At 42.4% G+C, this 19901-nt stretch overlaps 13 protein-coding genes across 13 annotated transcripts; 8 read left to right on the forward strand and 5 right to left on the reverse strand.

The window, feature by feature from the left end:
• Window positions 1-212: 212 nt before the first annotated feature.
• FA14DRAFT_120587 (putative PPG1-phospho protein phosphatase PPG catalytic chain) lies at window positions 213-1187 on the forward strand (the record flags this gene model as incomplete). Its single annotated transcript, XM_025496415.1, has 1 exon — window positions 213-1187. One exon carries the CDS (start codon window positions 213-215, stop codon window positions 1185-1187), a length of 975 nt encoding a protein of 324 aa, XP_025355809.1.
• A 120-nt stretch (window positions 1188-1307) lies between these two features.
• FA14DRAFT_43014 (uncharacterized protein) lies at window positions 1308-5549 on the reverse strand. The gene has a single exon (XM_025502330.1). It carries the CDS (start codon window positions 5329-5331, stop codon window positions 1429-1431), a length of 3903 nt encoding a protein of 1300 aa, XP_025355810.1. The 5' UTR covers window positions 5332-5549; the 3' UTR covers window positions 1308-1428.
• A 286-nt stretch (window positions 5550-5835) lies between these two features.
• Window positions 5836-6805, forward strand: FA14DRAFT_160628 (uncharacterized protein). The gene has a single exon (XM_025498760.1). It carries the CDS (start codon window positions 6096-6098, stop codon window positions 6729-6731), a length of 636 nt encoding a protein of 211 aa, XP_025355811.1. The 5' UTR covers window positions 5836-6095; the 3' UTR covers window positions 6732-6805.
• A 660-nt stretch (window positions 6806-7465) lies between these two features.
• On the forward strand, window positions 7466-8131 carry FA14DRAFT_184651 (uncharacterized protein; the record flags this gene model as incomplete). The annotated part of the gene is made up of 1 exon (XM_025501401.1): window positions 7466-8131. One exon carries the CDS (start codon window positions 7466-7468, stop codon window positions 8129-8131), a length of 666 nt encoding a protein of 221 aa, XP_025355812.1.
• A 560-nt stretch (window positions 8132-8691) lies between these two features.
• Window positions 8692-9207, forward strand: FA14DRAFT_178881 (uncharacterized protein; the record flags this gene model as incomplete). The annotated part of the gene is made up of 1 exon (XM_025500879.1): window positions 8692-9207. One exon carries the CDS (start codon window positions 8692-8694, stop codon window positions 9205-9207), a length of 516 nt encoding a protein of 171 aa, XP_025355813.1.
• Window positions 9208-9312: 105 nt separating this feature from the next.
• Window positions 9313-9843, forward strand: FA14DRAFT_178882 (uncharacterized protein; the record flags this gene model as incomplete). Its single annotated transcript, XM_025500880.1, has 1 exon — window positions 9313-9843. One exon carries the CDS (start codon window positions 9313-9315, stop codon window positions 9841-9843), a length of 531 nt encoding a protein of 176 aa, XP_025355814.1.
• A 654-nt stretch (window positions 9844-10497) lies between these two features.
• On the forward strand, window positions 10498-11499 carry FA14DRAFT_154926 (uncharacterized protein; the record flags this gene model as incomplete). The annotated part of the gene is made up of 1 exon (XM_025497720.1): window positions 10498-11499. The coding sequence occupies one exon, from the start codon at window positions 10498-10500 to the stop codon at window positions 11497-11499; it is 1002 nt and encodes a 333-aa protein (XP_025355815.1).
• A 978-nt stretch (window positions 11500-12477) lies between these two features.
• Window positions 12478-12879, reverse strand: FA14DRAFT_154927 (uncharacterized protein; the record flags this gene model as incomplete). The annotated part of the gene is made up of 1 exon (XM_025497721.1): window positions 12478-12879. The coding sequence occupies one exon, from the start codon at window positions 12877-12879 to the stop codon at window positions 12478-12480; it is 402 nt and encodes a 133-aa protein (XP_025355816.1).
• A 355-nt stretch (window positions 12880-13234) lies between these two features.
• Window positions 13235-13687, reverse strand: FA14DRAFT_154928 (uncharacterized protein; the record flags this gene model as incomplete). Its single annotated transcript, XM_025497722.1, has 1 exon — window positions 13235-13687. The coding sequence occupies one exon, from the start codon at window positions 13685-13687 to the stop codon at window positions 13235-13237; it is 453 nt and encodes a 150-aa protein (XP_025355817.1).
• Window positions 13688-14417: 730 nt separating this feature from the next.
• Window positions 14418-15667, forward strand: FA14DRAFT_154929 (uncharacterized protein; the record flags this gene model as incomplete). Its single annotated transcript, XM_025497723.1, has 5 exons — window positions 14418-14488; window positions 14632-14678; window positions 14745-14811; window positions 15229-15526; window positions 15596-15667. 5 exons carry the CDS (start codon window positions 14418-14420, stop codon window positions 15665-15667), a joined length of 555 nt encoding a protein of 184 aa, XP_025355818.1.
• Window positions 15668-15772: 105 nt separating this feature from the next.
• Window positions 15773-16957, reverse strand: FA14DRAFT_178886 (uncharacterized protein; the record flags this gene model as incomplete). The annotated part of the gene is made up of 2 exons (XM_025500881.1): window positions 15773-16020; window positions 16096-16957. The coding sequence occupies 2 exons, from the start codon at window positions 16955-16957 to the stop codon at window positions 15773-15775; spliced, it is 1110 nt and encodes a 369-aa protein (XP_025355819.1).
• A 435-nt stretch (window positions 16958-17392) lies between these two features.
• FA14DRAFT_178887 (uncharacterized protein) lies at window positions 17393-19305 on the forward strand (the record flags this gene model as incomplete). The annotated part of the gene is made up of 4 exons (XM_025500882.1): window positions 17393-17677; window positions 17752-17780; window positions 17853-18802; window positions 18842-19305. The coding sequence occupies 4 exons, from the start codon at window positions 17393-17395 to the stop codon at window positions 19303-19305; spliced, it is 1728 nt and encodes a 575-aa protein (XP_025355820.1).
• A 152-nt stretch (window positions 19306-19457) lies between these two features.
• Window positions 19458-19871, reverse strand: FA14DRAFT_178888 (uncharacterized protein; the record flags this gene model as incomplete). Its single annotated transcript, XM_025500883.1, has 1 exon — window positions 19458-19871. The coding sequence occupies one exon, from the start codon at window positions 19869-19871 to the stop codon at window positions 19458-19460; it is 414 nt and encodes a 137-aa protein (XP_025355821.1).
• Between the last annotated feature and the right edge of the window lie 30 nt (window positions 19872-19901).

Here is a 19901-nt window from a genome sequence, read left to right on the forward strand (position 1 = left end):
ACAACAACTGGCATTCTTCTTACACGCGTAAACCTGATCAGACATTAAATGCATTTCACTCAAGCCAACATCTTCTTACAACCGATAATCTTCCCACCGCCACCATCACACGACTGTTACATTTCACCTTCCGATAGATCAACTTAAGCCGCTCACTGTGGCAGTATACCCACTCAAACGCAAGATAGCCTTGGCACAGTGCGTCTTGCAAGATGGCGTTCGATCTAGACGCTTGTATTGCGAGGCTATTACAAAAACAATTACTCGGCGAAGCATTACTACGAGAAATATGTGAAAAGACAAAAGAATTGTTGATGAGAGAATCAAATGTGGTTCATATTGCTTCTCCTGTCACTGTTGTTGGGGATATACATGGACAGTTTTACGATCTAATAGAAATCTTTAGAATCGGAGGTTATTCACCACATACCAATTATTTATTCTTGGGAGATTATGTCGATAGAGGATTATTCTCGGTGGAAACGATATCGCTCTTAACATGCTTGAAACTTCGATACCCTGACCGTGTTCAGCTTATCCGCGGTAATCATGAAAGTAGGGCGGTAACGCAAACCTATGGATTTTATACCGAATGTACAAGAAAGTACGGAAGTGCAAACGTTTGGTCATACTTTACCGATATGTTTGACTTTTTGACGTTATCAACAGTCATTGATGATCAGATATTTTGCGTTCATGGAGGATTGTCACCCTCGGTGCATTATATCGATCAGGTCAAAGTGATCGATAGATTCAGAGAAATTCCTCATGAAGGTCCTATGGCCGATTTGGTTTGGTCAGATCCTGATCCGGATAAAGAGGAATTTGCAATCTCTCCAAGAGGTGCAGGCTTCACTTTTGGCTCTTCAGTAGTGAAGCATTTCCTGCAGCGAAACAATATGGTACACATCTTACGTGCTCATCAACTTTGCATGGAAGGATTTTCCGTCTTGTACGATGACCGTTTGAGCACAGTTTGGAGCGCTCCCAATTACTGCTACAGATGCGGAAATATGGCAAGTATTTTGGAAGTTGGACCGGGAGGGACAAAGCATTTCAACACATTCGAAGCTGCTCCCGAGAACGAGAGAGATGGACCTGCACAGGCTGCACAAGCCGCACAAGCAGCTCAAGTTGCTCAACAGAACGGTCAGATCGTCAAACCACAAGTGGAATACTTTCTCTAACCTTCCGCCTTTTACAAAAGCTGGTATTCCCTCCAGCAAAAGCACTACATTTATTATTATCTACCTGCACTCTTGTATTATTACTCATATCCAACGGCATGGCATGGAAAGAATACCTAAAAGTTTCTCATTCATTTACGATTGCACATCGATTTCTAAGGTATTGTATTGAAGAAGACAAATACTAAATTATGAACGGAGTGTCTGTTGATTATATACATTTTGTTGCTGCTACTTTCAATCAATCACGATTCCTGCCGCCTTGCAATGCAATCCTTGCGATACTTTGACGAGCATCTTCCACACTTTCATCTGTTCCCATGATGATCACCAAACCACCTTGATCACGCGGAATTTCGATGCTTGCTTCTGTTTGAGCTTCAATCTCTCTCAATCCGGCACCTCCTCTACCGACAATACGAGGAATAGCTCTTTGATCGACCCAAAGGCGAGCTTGAGATGTAAAGGCTTGCATGCGTTTCACTTCACTTTCCAAATCTTGGACGGCATCTTGTAGAGACACTGCAGATCTGCTCGATAATGTCCAGGTGATTTGATCTGATGACGATTGCAAGTCGATCTTGCTCAATTCGAATGGCAAAGAATCGACATCATCTTCTCCAACGTCATCATCAATACGGGCTGCAGTTCCAGCAGGTGGCTTAGCAGATGAAGCGGCTGTTTGATCTCCATTGCCGGCATTGGCTCTTGGAGCATCTACAGATACACCGTACTCATTGCGCAATCTGCGAATGGTGGATCCGCTGGCGAGTTTTGCAGCAATGGGACGAGAGATTTTGATAGCTTGCGAATTTGCAATGAAAGAATCACGAATTTCTTCTTTGATGGATTCACATGCTGTCTTTGATCCTTGAACCTTTACAATCGATTCAGGAGATGACGAAGACAATTCTGCTGCATTGCTGATCTCCAATTGATCATATTCGCGCCAGCCAGGAACAATGATTCGCGTGGAAGGATGAGTGGCTTGCAATTCACGTATTTTTCCCATCAATGAACGGTGTTGACCAACTGGAACAGAAACACCGATTACAATTCTACTTTGCAATTCTCCTGCTATCCGCTCAAGCTCTTCCTTGACTTTAGCAGCCAAAGCAGCAGGTCCGCGTACTGTGACGGTATCTGCTTGATCTGCACTTGCTCCTCTACGTGGGAATTGAATCAATTGAGTGGCAGATTTTGACTCGGCGTCACCTCCAGCGCGAGTGATGATATCACGAAGGTTTTGTCCACCAGGACCAATCAATTGGGCATGGAATCTGGAAGGAATGGAAACGGCAAAGGATGACTCTGAATCCACATCGGCGGCAACGGCAAGAACGGCGGCTTTAGCTTCAGCAATTGCTTTCTTTGTTCCGCGAAGACGAATGTTTGTGGTGTCGCCAGCAGTGCCAGAAGCGTCTTCACGATCAACATCGATTTGCGCTCCGGTTTCATCACGAATCCGGTTCACATTTGCACCACCTTTGCCCATAATTCTAGCGATACTCTTTGTACTGACAGGCACATTGATGACGTTATTGTTCTCCTTTTCGTATTCAATCAACTCAAGTAATTCAGCTTTAGCGCCTTCAACACCCTTCTTTCCACCTTTGATAACAACTTCGTCTGGCTTTTGAGGTTTATCACCTTTGACGTCATCGTTGGCAGATTGAGAAGGGAAGTTGATGCGGACACCGTAATTGTCTTGCAATCTGGTCACGTATTTTCCTCCTTGTCCAATGATCGAACCATGTAAGCTTGCGGGCACGTTGATTGTTACTGTTGCTTCATCTGCCAGTTTATCTACCAAGCTCAAGATGCGCTTTTTGGCTTCTTCAGCATTCTCTTTGCGTCCGACAATTACCACGGGTACTTTAGCTGCTTTCTTGACTGCAGCTGTTCCATTTGCACCAGCAGAACCATTTGCGTCTCCAAAGTCGATCTTCACACCAAGATCTTCTCTCAATTTGGTCACACCCGAACCACCTCGTCCGACAATGTGAGGAACATATTGGGAGTTGATGGTGAGCTCAACAGTGTGTCCATTGACGACAGCATCCTCTTCTGCCTCTTTTGCGATCGTCTGAATAGCTTTGACCACACGCTCTACCTCTGAGCTAGGACCACGAATGATCACAGCATCTTCCTCTTTAGTGGAGGTTTTACCAGTAGTAGATGCAGATGATCCAAATTTGACAGCTGCAAGACGTTCTTCACCCAGAATGGCATTAAGTGTTGTACCTGCAGGACCCAAGATCGTACGATGGAACTTGGCAGGAATGGAAAGTGTTTCCGTCTTGAGATCAGCTGCTTGCTTTCCGGCAGCCTCAATGTCAGCCTTTACTTGCGACAGGATTGAAGCAGCTGCAGTGTCGCGAGACTTTTTGTCTTTCGGAAGGCCGCCGATCACATTTGCATCTCCAAGAACGATGACGACATCTGATCGACCATCAGAAACTGATGCATCGGTGACGGGAGGGAAGATTACATCTACACCTTTCTTTGCGTACTGAGAAAGTCCTGCTCCCTTTTTGCCAATGATGAATCTATGCAAAAGAGGATCGATGTCTACACCGGAAACGAATGAGGGAGGAATGTTTTTCACCAATGCGTCTAACTCTCCTCGGACACGTGTGACTGCATTCGCATCAGCTCCTACCACTTCGATGTGTGCCAAACCAGAAGACTCAACAATTGCTGAACGGGGAAGGTAAACCTGCACGCTCTGCTCGCGAGGTAGCTTACCGCTCACGCTGAGCCAGCGGAGCAAAGTCTTTGCATGTTCCACATCTCTATGAGCTGCACCTACGTCCACAACTTCGACTCGGACAGCGTTAGCTTTTTCCATTGCAGCTGTCAAAGCGAGAGGTAATTGACCTTGGGGACCTCGGATGGTGACGCTGTCAGATGGGTCATCGATCGGTGCCAATTCGATGCTGCAACCAGTAGATGATAAGATATCTTGAGCAGCATCACCTACTAAGAATCTATGTTGTCGTTTTGGGATGCTAATTTGCAATGTGCGGAAAAGTTGTCGCATCTCGTCAACTTGCGCTTCGATGGCTTGAGCAACCTTGGCCACAACGTCGCGGTCACCACTGATGATGATGCTCAAGTCTCTTTCACGCTTGGGTTCTGTTGATTCGACGTCGGCTTCACGAGGTGGCAGGAAAGCAGCACGAGGAGGTACTTTTACAGTAACTTCTCCATGTTCTTCCAACTTGGCAACGTTTGCGTTCTTTGGTCCAGCAATGAAAGGGTAAAAGATGTGATCGATATGCGTCAAACGTTGAGTGGTACGGGAAGTGCGCTCAGCAACGATGGCGGATAACATGTCCTTTGCTTGACGAGCATTGACCTCGTCACCATCGATGGTTACTTGAATCTGTTCATCAGTATCATAGTCGAAATCAGCTGCAGGGCGGCCAGCAGGTGTAGCTGTCTCATTGTCCGATTTTGGGATATTGATGCGAACGCCAGTTTGATCAGTGATATTCTTCAAATTCTTTCCCTTTTGTCCGATCACGAATGCACGCAAAGAGGCTGGAATTGTCAATGAGAGGGTGACATTGCGAGCCAAACCGACAGTCAATTCACGCTTTGCAGCTCGGACAGAGGCTTCATTGGTTCCTTTGACGACAAATGTAGTTAATTTACGGGTAGTTGAAGCTTGTACCTTTACATCCTTGTGCTTGTTTTGGACACGTTGAATGATTTGACCGAGCTTTGCAGAAGTTTCTTCAGAGCTAGGAATTGAGAGGGATTCTTGATGATACGTACGTTGAATAACGGGAGCGTTGGCTGACCAATTCGATGCAGATCCTACAGCGGCGGGTTTTTGAGCCCATTGACCTTTGGCGGAAGGAGCACTTGCACCTAAAGAAGGGAAAGAGCTTTGCGATTCAAAGTCTGGTTGTTGAGCGGTAGTAGAAGTACGGGTAGTGCTAGAGACAGAGTGACCGTTTGGGGCACCGTTTGTGACGATGGTGCTGGTAGATGTGCCAATAACGTTTTGCGGTTTAGGAGCAGGAAATGGATCTGCTTCTCGCAAAGCTGGAAAAGGGTCCACTAAAGGAGCATCATTTGCGGATTGTTGTTGAGCTTGTTGATGTAAAGCTTGCAATTCTGCAGCGGTGACCATGATGATGAAGCACGAGAAAGAGTGACGATTGCCAGAGACGGTTGCCGGTAAGGAGAGTGAACCAGAAGATGAATGAATGATACTTCACTCAAGCTGATCACTAGTGCTTATAAATAATCAAAGAAGAGAGGTTCAAATAGACCTTTTCAGTGATATTGGTAAAAAGACGAGATAATGAATGTTGGCAGGGAAGAGGAAGAAAGAGAGAAAGAATAGCCAGAGAGTGATTGGGACACATGCAACACACTGTTACTTGTAAAAAGAGGCACTTTGTCAGTGTAGAAGTGCATACATTAACTTACAGCAGAAGACGATAGAAACGCCTTTCTTCTTGGCCTTCCAGCGCAGCGCAGCGTAGAGCAAACGCAAGGCACAAACTGTTTGTTGGTCAATATGCTTAAGTGCGCGGAAGTGCGAATACACTGTGCGAGGCTCGAGGAGAATAACAACAGCGTGTTCAATGTGTAACACATCCCAAAGGCAATCTGGCTTTCTGCTACCATCATTTAATTGCAGATTCGGTCTAACAATTACCCAAAATGCATTGTAGGAAACACTTAAGCCCCCTCATCTTGCGTATCGAATGCAGACATCGCGAGAAAGAGGTACTCGGCACTTTTTGAAATACTTTGGTCTGAATTTCATCCTCACAGCCGCATTCGGCGCCTTTTTTGCTTGCACATTGCGTTTCTCAACAAGAAAACAAATTAAAACTGGAATGCAGAAATTGTTTGATTCTGTTTGTATCTCTAACATCATTCATCATGAAGATTCCGATCTATGTTACCATGCTTGTTCTGACTTCTTGTCTTTCAGCCTCTATGATCAATGCTATGTGGCGCGGTCATAGCTCAGACGAAGAAGATTCTCCTTTGCTGCCTTCCAGAGAACATGCCTCGGGAAAAGCACCTGCTGTTTCAACTGCAATCGGGACAGCAGAATATCACGAAGGCAAACTTGCTCATCATGAAAAGAAAGTCGCATTCCATCAAGCTATGTCTAAAAATTTGGCATATACAAAACATGATCGATTATCCAAACATCATGGTGTAGAATCTTTTCATAGCAAAGATATGATGGCAGCTCATCATGACTTTTCTGAAGGCATCAAAGAAGGTCGTTTCCTTCCTGGCCCGAAGACACAAAAGAAAAAGAAGCCAAGTAATTTACCAAACCCTCCAAAGAGTAGAGAAGAGGCTGAAAAGTTGATTGATCAATCGCATCTCAAACACTTGAACAAGGGGAAATTCAAACATCTCCCTCTAGATAATGCGGAGGAAAAGCATGGAAGATTAAACAAGAAGTTGAACAATCAACGGGCGGGCAGCTCAACCCGTGAGCAAGAAGATCAAAGCAGTTCCGCGAGTGTAGCTCACTTGGCAATCACCAACTTTCGCTAGAGCTCTACATCTTTCATATCTTACTTATCCTTCTTTCGTGTTTACATATCATTTATTCAAATCAATTGGCTCAGAAAAATTCATCATAGACTTTTATTGTATGTCTGCGAAGCAAGATGCTCGGTCAATATTGGTCCAGTGCAGGGCACGCAGATCGACCTCTCGAAAATTCTCTGCATATCAATGTGTCTTGTTGGCGTTACCATCACTGCCACAATGTAAGAAACGCACCGCCGAAGCTTATTCACAGCCATGAGAGAGTGTATTTTCCATCGAACCTAATTTACTGCTAGAGATACTCTAGGGGTAGAAGGTCTCGCTCTTGATTCCATCTGGTTAAAAAGTGGATAGGGAACATAGTGTGAGGATAAATTCTAGGGCTTTTTGACATAATATTGATCTGTTAATTCGCCATTGTAGGTACCTATTAAAAGAACATCAAGGGCGTATGACAAAATTTACTCTCACCGAAGCATCGGCCGCAAATGCACTTGAAGTCTGTGCAAATGCGTACGCCCGATGGCTTAAAGCTATGCAGCTAAAGTACAGCTTGTAGAACAAAAAGGTGCTCAAAAGCTGCTGTAGATCTTCTTGAAGCACCAGACAATGTGTTTACACGGAATGTTAAAGCAAACGTGCTTACAGCACCAGTCAATGTCATGTAAAACTGTTATAGAAAGGTATATAAGCACGAAAATGGAAATGAAAGTCGTCCCAATCCCACATACTCAAAGATGTTCCTCCATACATTCTATGTATACTTCTTCATCGCTTGCACCTTCATTAACAGCGCTACAGCTCAGATACCTGGCAATAGCGATGAAGAAGGTTATTCTTCCGACGAACATGCTCCCAAGACGGCCATCGGAACAGTGTCATACCATGAAAGTAAACTTACTCATCATCAGAAGAAGCATGCATTTCACGAAGCAATGTCAACACATTTAGGTAACACTAAACATCGTAGACTAGCACAAGATCATGCAAAAGAAGCAAGTTACAGTAAAGATCTGATGGCCGTTCATAATCATTATTCAGAAGGAATCGAAAGTGGTGAATATGATGCCGGTCAAAAAACCACAGAAAGAAAGAGAACGAGCGCATTGCCAGAATCCCCAAAAAATCCGCAAGAAGCTATGAATTTGATCAATAAACCAGACCAACCGTGGGAAATGAAACATAGAGGGGACAATCCATCAAAACATTTACCTGATGATCAAATTGAGGAAAAACGTAAGAATCTTAAACAAAGGTTACACGGTAATTTAGCCGGATCATCAAAAGCAGGCTCTTCACGGTGGTCAAAAAATTCTTCTTCTCAACAAGCTAAGCAATCGTCCAAGCGATCCGAACAAGAACAAAAAAGTGGCAAAGGCAAAGGAAAATACAAAAGGGGCTGAGATTGTAAAGTGTTCCCGTCACGAAGAACGCAGATGCATTCATTTAATGCTGTTTAATTTGCAACTTTCTCTTAACACACCCTTTGAGTCCATATACAGGTACTGTCTTACGTGCTATCATAGGACCGTTGTTTTTCGATGTCACACTTAAATACCATCTTGTGACAATCCTGTGGTAATGTGTCTTTGTGTATGGCGTGTCAGGTACTAGGTCGAGGATAGCTTTGCGTAAATAATGAAGAAGTCTTCCCTAGTCTTTTGTCTTATATAGAGCAATCCTGTTCCTTCCTTTCTCCTCAATCACCACAATCATGCGTTGCAGCATAGTATAAACCTTTTGTCGGCATTCTGCTGCGCCATCGTACGCAAATTACAAATTTCCGCTTTTATCCTTGTTTACGAACAACGGCGGGGAGTATTGACAAGTTTGTGTGTTGCAATCGCACAGCTCGAGGATTTTTGCATGCGTTGAAGAGACTGCAAAGAGTATAAACGATGATAATCTTTAAACTATCTACTCACAACCATTTTTGTTCTACATCACCCATTTTCTTCTCGGGATGAAGTCAAAAAATGGTACCTTACTCTTACTTGCTGCTTTATTGACTTTATTTGCGGGTACTTTGGGTGTTGCAAGTCGAAGTCAACGTTTTCGCCAGAGACGTTCGGCTAGTTACACGCTATATGATTATTCTACTGAAAATAATGAGATCAACGAGCTCTTTAAGAGAAGTGATAGTGAAAGTTCTTATCAAGATTCCGCCTCATCCCATGATTCGTTGACTCCAATCGAAGATACCGATTCTGCGCCTAGCGATCACGGCCGTACTTTCGCATCAGGGAATAAGAAATTCCATCGAAAGATGTATAAATTTCATGACAGAAAGATGAAATATCATAATACGTTTGGTCAAGTGTGGGACAGGAAAGCTTACAAACAAGAGTCAGAAGAACACTATAGTGAATCAACTTCCAGCAAGAAGAAGAAAAGCAAACACAAAAAGCTCTACAAAGGCCTATTAGAGAAGAACTTGCAACCAGGAGAAAAAACTGCAAAAGAAGATGCAATCAGATAAAAGGATTTTCCAGACCAGCCTAACTACAAACACTTCTTCCAATTGTCAAACGATCCCAAATATGTCTTTCACAAACGTAAAGGGCATCATTACCTTGTGGGAAAGATGAAGTCTGATGAAAACGAAAAACCCAAAGTTTCATCAGCCGAGCAAATCAAGAGTACTTCAACTCCTTCCTTACATGCTGAAACTCTCACTCAAAAGAAGCACGAAAGCGAAAGAGCGAAACCTGTAGTAGTAGACCAGGTCAAAACCTTGACTCCCTCAAGTAGACTTTTACCAGACAGTAGACATAGAGATGAGAACGCAAAGATATATTATAGTAAAACGAGTTCTCATACGCCCGGTAGACGCTTACCAGTTCAAAAGCTTGGAGGTGGAACGAATCCTTTTGACTCCCAACATAGTAGCGATGGGCATAGCTCTGGTGACCCTCTAACAAAACCTCTACTGGGGATACTAAACTCAAAAGTCAACGGAGAAACCGATCATGATACCATTTGTACTCTGTCTACACCATTTTACCATTATACTATCAGTATTCATTCCCTTGTCAATTTCTATGAATTCATCATCTTGATGAGACATCTTTGTGTATTGCGAAATGTTGGGGCTGGAATTGTATACGTAACCTGATTTCTTGGGCGGTGATATAACATTTTTCACACTTCTATCTCACGATACACAAAAATGTTGTAAACTAGAACTTTACCCCGTGAACAGAGGCATAAGCGCTGACATTAAATAGGTTCCAACTGTACTTTTGAACTCAGAGACTTTCGTATTTCATCATTTTTACGTCACAGACTGCATTTGCATGTCTTGCAAGTGCCACAAAGGTACACAATCCTTACACTTCAGCGCATTATTTTCTCTTTGTGCCCCGGTCTCTCCTGTGCGCTTATTGAGGTTCAAAAAGTGCAATCAGCCCAAAGAGCGAAAGAATAGCAGCGAGTCAGATATATAATCCTCGTCAGAAGTAAAGTCAGCCACTTAGCCTTCTGGAAGCGATGAATCAAGACAAAATGTCATATAATTCTTTGCGAACAGCGATCGTGATTATGGTGTGGAAGTGATCTTTGAATAGTCTCTCATCTTTTGTTTTGTTATAGTATGACTTTGTATTCCAAGCCCCTGACTCTGACCGAGACAACAACCGAAAGATAGCCAAGATAGTCATCGCCTTGCGTTTAAATATATCTTGAACTATTGTGCAAAGTACCACGTAATAAACGTATAAATAGCTGTTCTACCTCTGCTTGACTAACGACTCCTTTATCACAATTCACAATGAATCTGACTACTTTCTGTTTACCTTTGATTCTTCTTATCTCCTTATTCTATCCAGCTTCTTCTAGTGACTCAGAACGAGCACGTTCGGCTGGAAGTCCAAGGGCAAGGGCGCAACGTAGCCAACTCAAATTCAGTGACTCGGAAGGGCTCATCTTACGTAGAAGTCAATCAGATGGTAATGGCTCAGATGGAACAGAATCAGAAGGTGACAGCTTGCGAGGAAGTGCAAGAGGAAGAAGTACCTCGAGAAGCAGAAGTCCCGTCAGAAGCATATCAAGAAGCAGAAGCACGAGTCCAGTTTCTTCTTCAAGTAGCGGCGGTTTAACACCCATTGACCTCACTGATGATGCTCATAGTGACCATAATCGGAAAGTTGCACCAGCGTCAATGACATATCATAACAACATGTACGGATTCTATCATCAAAAGACAAAATATCACACTGCAATCGGCAATGCATACAAATCAGCAAGAGTTAGAACAAATAAAGAAGGACAGAAGTATGATCTAGAAGCCAGGAAGCATTACGCTGAATCGAAATCAAGTGAAAAGAAAAAGATGAAGCATAAAGGATACTTCAACGGTATAATGCAAGGCAATCTTAAACCCGGAACTGCGAAAGATCATTTTGACAGCGTCAAAGTCGAAAAATATCCAAAAATACCAAAGGAAGCAGAAGCTCAACGACTGATTCGAGACCCTAATATCAAGTTCAACAAACAAAAGGGACATTTCCATCTCGTCGCAGAATCAGTTCCTCAAAAACAGAACGACGGACAAGAACGCGGTCGTAGACTTAACAACCGTGGAAGTCGTGCTTCTTCCGCTCGCACAACACCAACACCAAGAGTTCGTACGCCGGTATCATCTGACCATAGCGGAAGTGGCAGCGGATCAGACAATCATTCCAATCACAGTAATCAAGGACACAGCTCAGACGACCTTTCTGAATATGTGTCTCAGCCAAAAAGTGGTACTCGTCGTCGCAGACGTAATTAGCAATTTTTTTTTCCTCATTTTCAATTTCCTTCCACTTTTAATCTGGTAGTATCATTCTTTCTCTACTTTTGACAAATTGATTTCATCTGTCGTGTTCTATCATTTCTCCCTATTTCTTATTTTGTGGCAATCCGTTCACAGCCTCAAGCTCAAGTATCTGAAAGTTTTCCTTCATGTAACCGAGTATAGACCAATTATCGTATAGCTCTTGCATTTGGGCTGAACAGATGGATGCATCATAAATTTTATAAACGCAAATATACAAACATCTTTATAATCGTCAACAAAGACGGATCAACTTATGTAGATTGAATTGGTAGATCACACCGATGAAAACATGCTCCGCTTTATCTGATACAGAATGGATTTCAGATATGATCATGCGTTGTTCAACTTAGTATATGGTCATATATAGCACTCAATGAATCAAAAAGGCAAAGCTCGAGAGAAAGAGGAAGTGAGAACAGAAAAATAACAAGATCAAGTATAAAGAGAGTAGAAGATCAGAAATAGAATATAAGATCGCAAAGACATAGTATGAACTGAGCATGATCTCTAATAAGACCATCCAAAGAGCGACTGTCAGTGAAGAAGCGCTACCACTCATACTAGACATATTAGACTACTGGATTGTGTCGTAATTTAGCTTTACCAAGCTCCTTTTGCTTAAGGTATTGCGCACTCTTAGGCCCAGGAAGGAAATTTCCAGTGCGAAGTTGGGAGATGTCCTCGTTGTGTTTACTCATTTTATCATTGAAATGGCCGAAAGGTTTAAAGCGGGGAGTCAAGAGGGCTGTTCATCATCATCATTACTGAAATGTGGGGCGGGCAGAAAGTTGATATTGCTTGGAAAATATTTATATTCAACATGAGGATAGGTAATGAAAGATGACAAAGATTACGATGCATGAACAGACATTGGTGAGGACGGGGCTGGATAAGTGGTACACCGCATGTTCTGTATGCTCGCTTGTACTACTACTCAATAGATCTTCTGTGTAACTTCCCCTTTCTAGCAAGGTGGTCTCTCGTTTTGGGACCTGGCAGTTTACGTATGACGGCTAAGTCGTTTAAAGTGTCAGCTTGCTTCTTAGCCTTCTTCTTGAAATATTGCAAAACAGGTTTCAGATTAGCTTTTTTCTTGATTGATTCGTTGTGATCATCAAGAGCAATAAGTTGAACGTCTTTAGCATCTCTTACACGTCTAACATAATCCAAATGTTTTGTTTCTTTAGCAGAATGATACCCTATATCACCTCCTGATTTTTCCCATTCAAAGTTTGAGATACTCGGCTCGCCTGCATCACCCTCTCCGCTGGCGTTGATGACCTTGACCAGGCAAAAGGCGATCTTTAACGTAAGCAGGATGCTGAGTTGCATGATTCGGAAATGCTTCTCCAAAACACGAACCGATTCGATAAGATTAGGGTGGGTTACAAGGAGAGGCATCGACGAGGATTCATTCATTTATATTGTCACGAACGCATCTTTTGCAGTCATCGAGGCTATGTCCATCCAGAAATTGTGTACACTTTATTTCAATTTACTCAATTGCAGTGTCATGGTCTTTGTCATTTGCATCGCACTGTGCGCCATCCATCAAAAGCGAAGACATGCCTGTTCCGACTCTTTCCGCATATCATAAATAAATCAAGTATTATTTAGAAAAGAAGTGTATGAAAGATAAGATGGACTATAATGCTTAGCCTCAGAGATACATTAGCTGTCTAAGCATTTACGGTGGAGGAAGTTCGTGATCTGCCGATAATTTCCCCTTCTTTCTGAGATATTCAAGATCCTTTTTACCTGGAAGTTGTTGACCACTTGATAAATTTTCCAAAGTTGCAATATGCTTACCAGTCTTACCGCGAAAGTAATTAACAACAGGAACCATACTGTGAACCTTATCGAATCTCCTTTTAGACTCTTTCTTCGACATATCTACGTAATGATTTGGATCTTGCAAATCTGCAGAAGTTGCTGCAATCTCACGCAATTCCGTATGCTTGTGTAATTTTGCTAGATGGTAATTTTTATTGCCTTTTGCGAAGGGGATTTTGCGAGGTGTGGAAGCAGCGGAACTACTTTCTGCAACTTCTTTGCCCTTTCCGCTTGAACAAAGTACATTGGAAATTGCCACAATGACATACAAGATGCTAAGCAGAAAGGTATAAAAACAAATTTTCATCCTTGCTGATGAAAGACGGTTGTAAGATGCAAAGATGTATAGGCCTGCACTCTGTCTTATATGGGACGACAAAGAAGTTCAAATGAAGAACGCAATATCTTTGTAAACAAACACCGCATCTATCTCAATTAAACCGATTTAAACCTCTTTGGCACCGGGAATGATTGGGGCTTGACGATTTTTGCAGTGCAAGCATTTATCTGACTTTATACGCAGACGAGCAAGACCACATGTCTTAGATTTTGAGAGCTAGTAGTACAGAGATAGCTACGAGAAACGTACATGCTGGGTTGTTCTTAAGATGACATTACTGCTATTAGTCTTGGTGCCTGCTTCTTAGTTCATTCAGCCGCGGATGGTGTACACCTTCTTGGCTCGTTGCAAAATGTATAACGAGTGTATGAGATTATCAAGGGTGAAAGTTTTGCCACATGTAGGTTTATCTCCAAGCACCGAAACCTTTAAAAGTGGAACCGAGACCTTGAGCGAAGCATTAATAGTTGTTGTATTGGCAGCTTTAATAACAACATCAGCAGCCTTTTCACTGATGACGTAAATGGGAGCTTGAATGAATTTCCCAGGGATACGGCATGATTACACCTTTATAGAGAGGATTAGAGTTGAAAGAATGGTGTGTTTTGAGAAAATGCAGAGATACAAGTATAAAAGGTTTGTTTCTTTTTACTATACTGTCATCCACCATACCATCAAAACACTCGAAGTCTCCAGAATGAAGACCGCTTCAGCTCTATCAATTCTCTCTGTGCTTGTTTCGACGGCCTTCTCAGCACCTTTAGCGAGGTCAGTTTCTTATTCATTTCTATAGTATGTGATCACTGAAGAATCAAACCCTATTCCAATCCATGTAGTGCTCCTCAAGGCCAAGTGCCGTACACATTGTATCAATTACCGCTTCAAAGCAACTTTTAAACCAATGTGGCCAGGGTCAAAGGTACTCCTTATAAACCATACTTTCGTCCGGATCTTTTCGGTAAGTGAAAAAAGTTGCGTTGCCATAAATTTTGCTTTTGCTGAGAATGTTTTTCTACTTATACAGTCTATCCCGAAATGACCGTGCCCGGACGTACCCCGATCGACTGCGATACGCAGGCAATGAATCTAGAGTAAGCAAAGTAGTAAGAGTATAGTTGATATAGGTTTGACTTAAAGATCGGAAATTCTCCCCTCTTTTCTAGCTTTTCCGATATTAATACTCTCTTAGCACCTGCTACCGTTCACTTGCCAAACGAGAATGCATGGTGTACTTATAAGAGCGGACAAGGATATATGGCCAGTCGATCGCATCTTCTAAATATCACAGGTGACCCAGTTCAATGGTGATTTTGGTGGCACTCAGCGGCTGGAGTTCGATATTCGCTTTGGCATCCTTGGGCACACGTAGAAATAAGTTCTTTTTATTTGGACAAATTCAATGATCCTTCACTGAACAACACGCAAAAGTAAATCGGTTCAATTCATCATCTTACCGAAATTATTGATGAGCCAAGAGAAAGTTTTGATACTCATTGGAAAGAACCTAGCTTTTTCGGATTGGATGAAACAAAATTTGATGAGGTTGGTATTGTGGCTTCTGCCTGTGGTGAAATTTACATTCCGCAAAATTCACCCGTCAAAGCTGTCGATATGATCCATCTGTTCTATAAAACGGACAATGGATTAGAATTAAGAAGCAGATATTATTTAGGCAATAATATTCAAGTAGAAATTCCTGTTCTCGGATCACTCTTGCCCGTCAACACAATTGCAAACTTGCTCGGCTTGAATAATCTTGCTGTCGGCGCTGAATTAAGCTACTCGCAATTCCATCATGATCAACAAGTATGTTGTTGTGCAGAAGATTCTACTAGATGAATAATGTTGACCCTCTTTACCTATTTGTTCGCGCAGGAAATGACGCATTTGGCTTCGATCTTGCCAGAGGTCTATGCAGCCTTCGGTCCCTCATCAGATTTGAAGTAGAGATGTTGACAGAGAATGAAAAGATATCTCTGAAGCGTGTCTGTATATCAATTCGCCCTGGCCTTTGGCCTCTCACTATAAGGCCCTGTAAGTATGACATATGCTTCATTGTGAAAATATAGATGAACATACAGTCTTGAAGGCTTCGTCGCCAGTTGTAGAAAACCAAGATCGCCAAGGGATTGAAGTTTCATGACTATGAATAAGGTCAAATAACTCATTGCTATCTTTCGGTTTAGCCGCCTTACATAGGGCATGAAAAGAGAGGGCTGCTGTAGCGTAGGGTCGATCGATATCCACTAAACGCTCACCGAAATCGTTGTCTTCGTTTTCACAAAGGCTTAGCCTGGATACTGGGTCAGGGTAAAGATAAGGAAGAGATGATCAGATTTTGTTGTAAAAGATACCTGATTTAAATTTGTACTCACATTTTGCCCACAAAGGGATTAACCATGGCTGGTAAAAGAGTATAGGTGCAGCCAATTGAAGATTTTCCAATACATTCTCCCCTGAAAGCCAAGCATCAAGACCGCTTATTCGAGCAATTGAACCTTCACGCCGAACATCAAGATAGCGCCCTTCTTCATCTGCTACCCCATTTGGTCTTGCACACCAAGCGAAGCTCCATAGTCCAAATCCCAAACATGCATTTTTGACATTTTTCGCAAGTAGATGTAATGGATCATCTTCATCATCCTCCGTGCCCTCGTTCGGTGCGGATGGCAGATCGTCTCTACCGATATCTAAGGAAAAAGATTCTAATCGGTTACACTTGCTCAACGATTCATACAGAGCTCTTGTTGGTCTATAAATGCCACGCCAAGCAAAATGTTGTAAAGAACCACATCGGGAAAGCTTTTGACCGAATCTGTCTAGCAGCCTTTCAAAATCCTTCAAATTTGTCAAAGTTGCAAGTCCGGCATCTTCACAGAGCTGTTCAAAATATTCGCGACGTTCATCGTACAAAGCCATAATTTCATAATCATCTGTCCTTCTCACATCGATTGTGATTGATTGAATATGACAGCGCACATTTTCCTGATCAAAATAGTCACAAAGTAGTTCAAAAAGTGGTAAATTTTCATACAAATCCTTGGCATTCAATTTGATATTGCGCCATAGAATTGGTCCCGCTACTCGATTCATTCGTTTACATGTTGATGAAAACGATCTCAAGTCACTTGACCTGCCTTGATGTGAATGCCATTGCTCTTCTTGTGGTATATTGTCGTTATTAGCAATATGATGCGCTATCAGAAGCCAAACCTCTTCAGAGAATTTGTCAGTCATGATGGTGCTAAAACAAAGAATGTCATGCGAAAAGAATGGAACAAAGGTTTTAAGTTTTGACCTTGTGGGGGTGTTTTATGCAATATGTGCATAGAAAGTGCACTAAGAGATGCGCCAAGAAATCGTTAGCGTTCGGGAAACAAAGAATTAGCTTTTCCCATTGACAATGCACCCTGAACAAATTGAAACAGAGGCGATCAATCACATTTAATTCACACCGTCAAACGAATGTCATCTTTTGTTCTTCTTGCTATGAAACCAATTTAAGCATGCACGCCCATGCGCTGTACCATTATATTGGCAACGTTTACTTCCTCAAAGGGAATCTAGGAACGTACTTCTATATACCAAATTGATTCGTGCAACCGCACGGTACTTGCGGAAAAACAAAAAATTAGCCACGATCCCCACATTTGCAGTAATACAAAGAAGGCGATGACGGGTAATCAAGTCGAATGGAACTACGACGGCGGTGATAAAGAGCTTAATGGAAGCACGGCACGCAGAGGTGATGCTTGTAATGCTGCTTTCACTGCAGCTTGCTTGAAGAAGTATGGTTGTGATACAAGATATGAAATTCCACAAGATTGGCCTACAACTTGTGACGAAGCCCCTCCTGCTGCTTTTCTCGAGGGTGGTCTTGGCGCTTCTATCTCTTGCGCCTCTAATCGCCAACAACAATTGCAAGGTCGACTTTTGGCACAATTGTCACATTTATATGTAGGTATGGTTCTACCGTAACATTTCAATTACTTTCTCACAGACAAATCTACTATTCTTTCTTATCATTTTAGGCCGGAGATGGGCAACGCTATTTGAACGAGTAAGTTGATTTAAAGATGATGTACGTCAAGCAAATATGTCCAACTAATACGTCCTCTCCGATCCCTCACAGTGGACGTTTACATCCCGTCATTGTTTCACTGGATTACAGCCAACACCCTTCAAGCGAACATGGTAAAGTTTTGGCTGGTGGTGCAACAACAAATAGCAAAACCCCAAAGGCCAGTACCACCATCACAGGAAGAGCACCGGAAAAGACGACAACAAGCGGTGCTTATACCTATACTACAAATGAGTATGTAGGGAACGGACAAATTGCAACTTGTACAGCTTCCACAACTTCAAATGATGGTTGTTCAAATACAGCCAATGTGGCACGAAGCTTACAGACCAATGTTGTTGTTGCACTGCCACCTGCTATCACGACCCCACCTCGATTTACTGCATTGGCTTCTCGCTCACTTCTTGCCAGAGCTACGTCTTCATGTTCACGTAAATCGGACAAAGATATGAGTAAAGATAAATCCAAAAATGCAAAAAGGGCAGTAGATTCGGCGAAAGATTTAATCGATGGCTTTGAAGACGCTGAAGATATCGCTCAAGCAATCAAAGATGCAGCCGAGCGTGGTCTAGCCGGAGCAGCAGCAGCGGCTGCCGCATTATTGTCTGGTGACGATAATTCTTCCGGTGACCGTGATGAAATTTACCGAGATGCTGCATCTGCATTATCTGAAGCTGCTCCGATGAGAATATACAGCAATGATGATGTTGATGAGGCTTACACTGATTTATCCATCGCGGCAACAGAAGCAAGCTCGGCTGCTGACATTGCCAGCACATATATGCCAGCTTCAAAACCAACAAGTAAACCCCCTTCTACACCTACCACTAGATCAAAAGCTACCACCCCTCCTTCAACTTCAAAAACAAGTACAACTTCTGCAAAACCTACAACTACTTATGCAGCACCAAGCGGTGGATGCTATGGAGAAGGTGATAAAGCTTCTCTCTTCATTAAATCAGCCAACTTCCATATTGGCTGTAGTACTACAAATGATCCCAGTAAGCTCGATTGAATTTCTTTACTTCACCTTCATGAAGCAGGTCAAGGCAAGGACTATTTAGGAGGTATTATCTCTCCCGGTCTTCCATTCGGTCTATTACAGGGAGATTGTCCAGGCGTAGAAGGCTTATTCGGGATTGACAATAGCAATCAAAACGCAGTTTGGAATCCGATTTGCGGCGGACAAGGTGAATTGAGAGCTTATTTCAAGACAAGACGTGCGCATACAATCACGGCAAAAGGAAGTAAAGGTATAGCTCTTCTATTCTTGTGGGGAGACAGAAATTCGCAAATTAGCAAGGTTTACCCTTGTCTCAACAAAGACTCGTTAGGCGATAATATTCAAATTATTTCGGATACAGTCATCTTTGATCACGACCATCAATCCCAAACGGTGAAAAGGACAAGCGAAGAAGAACCATCATTTTTGTCAAACGTTACGCAACTCTCTATTGTCGCACCGATCGTTGGGAAAGATGCTCTGCTATTCCCCCGACTGTAAAGCAAGGAAAATTATACAATGTCCCATTCGAAATCATATCTTTACATAGCGCCCTCTAGTTCTAATATTTTGTCACATTTCAAAAGTCACGAACAAAAAGAAATACAGAAACGAAGTTGCATATGAGTTGATGACGAACATTGACAATGATATCATTCTTCGTAATTGTGTGGCAATTTAGCCTTGTTTTTCAAATCATTCACCGTTTGAGCACCGGGTAATTTATGTAAAAATGTTAAGTCTTTTAAATTTTGACGATGTTTCTTAATCTTTTTGTCAAAATATTCCGCTACTGGTTCGATCCCATGATTGACATTGAATACATGATTTGAATCTTGACTATGTTCGGCAATCTGTGTTGCTAAGGCTTGTCTCGTCTTACTGTGCAGATCAAGATCTCTTGCTAATTTGACTTCATGAAAACGTTGTGTTCCTTCAGTTCTTTCCATCCTTTCCGCGTGAGATTTACGTTTCCCACTTTGTTTATTGTCACCTACGCAGAGTACGTAGGGTAAAAGAAGCGAAGCACAGAAAAGCAGACAGACGAGAAAGTGTGCCTTTAACATTTTGAAAGATAGGTGATGGATGAAGGGAAG

The sequence above is a fragment of the Meira miltonrushii genome, assembly GCF_003144205.1.
Source record: "Meira miltonrushii strain MCA 3882 unplaced genomic scaffold FA14scaffold_2, whole genome shotgun sequence".
Taxonomy (NCBI): domain Eukaryota; kingdom Fungi; phylum Basidiomycota; class Exobasidiomycetes; order Exobasidiales; family Brachybasidiaceae; genus Meira; species Meira miltonrushii.

Coding starts and splice junctions, on each gene's coding strand:
- FA14DRAFT_43014 (XM_025502330.1), bottom strand. CDS start 5,331: ATGGTCACCGCTGCAGAATTGCAAGCTTTACATCAACAAGCTCAACAA.
- FA14DRAFT_160628 (XM_025498760.1), top strand. CDS start 6,096: ATGAAGATTCCGATCTATGTTACCATGCTTGTTCTGACTTCTTGTCTT.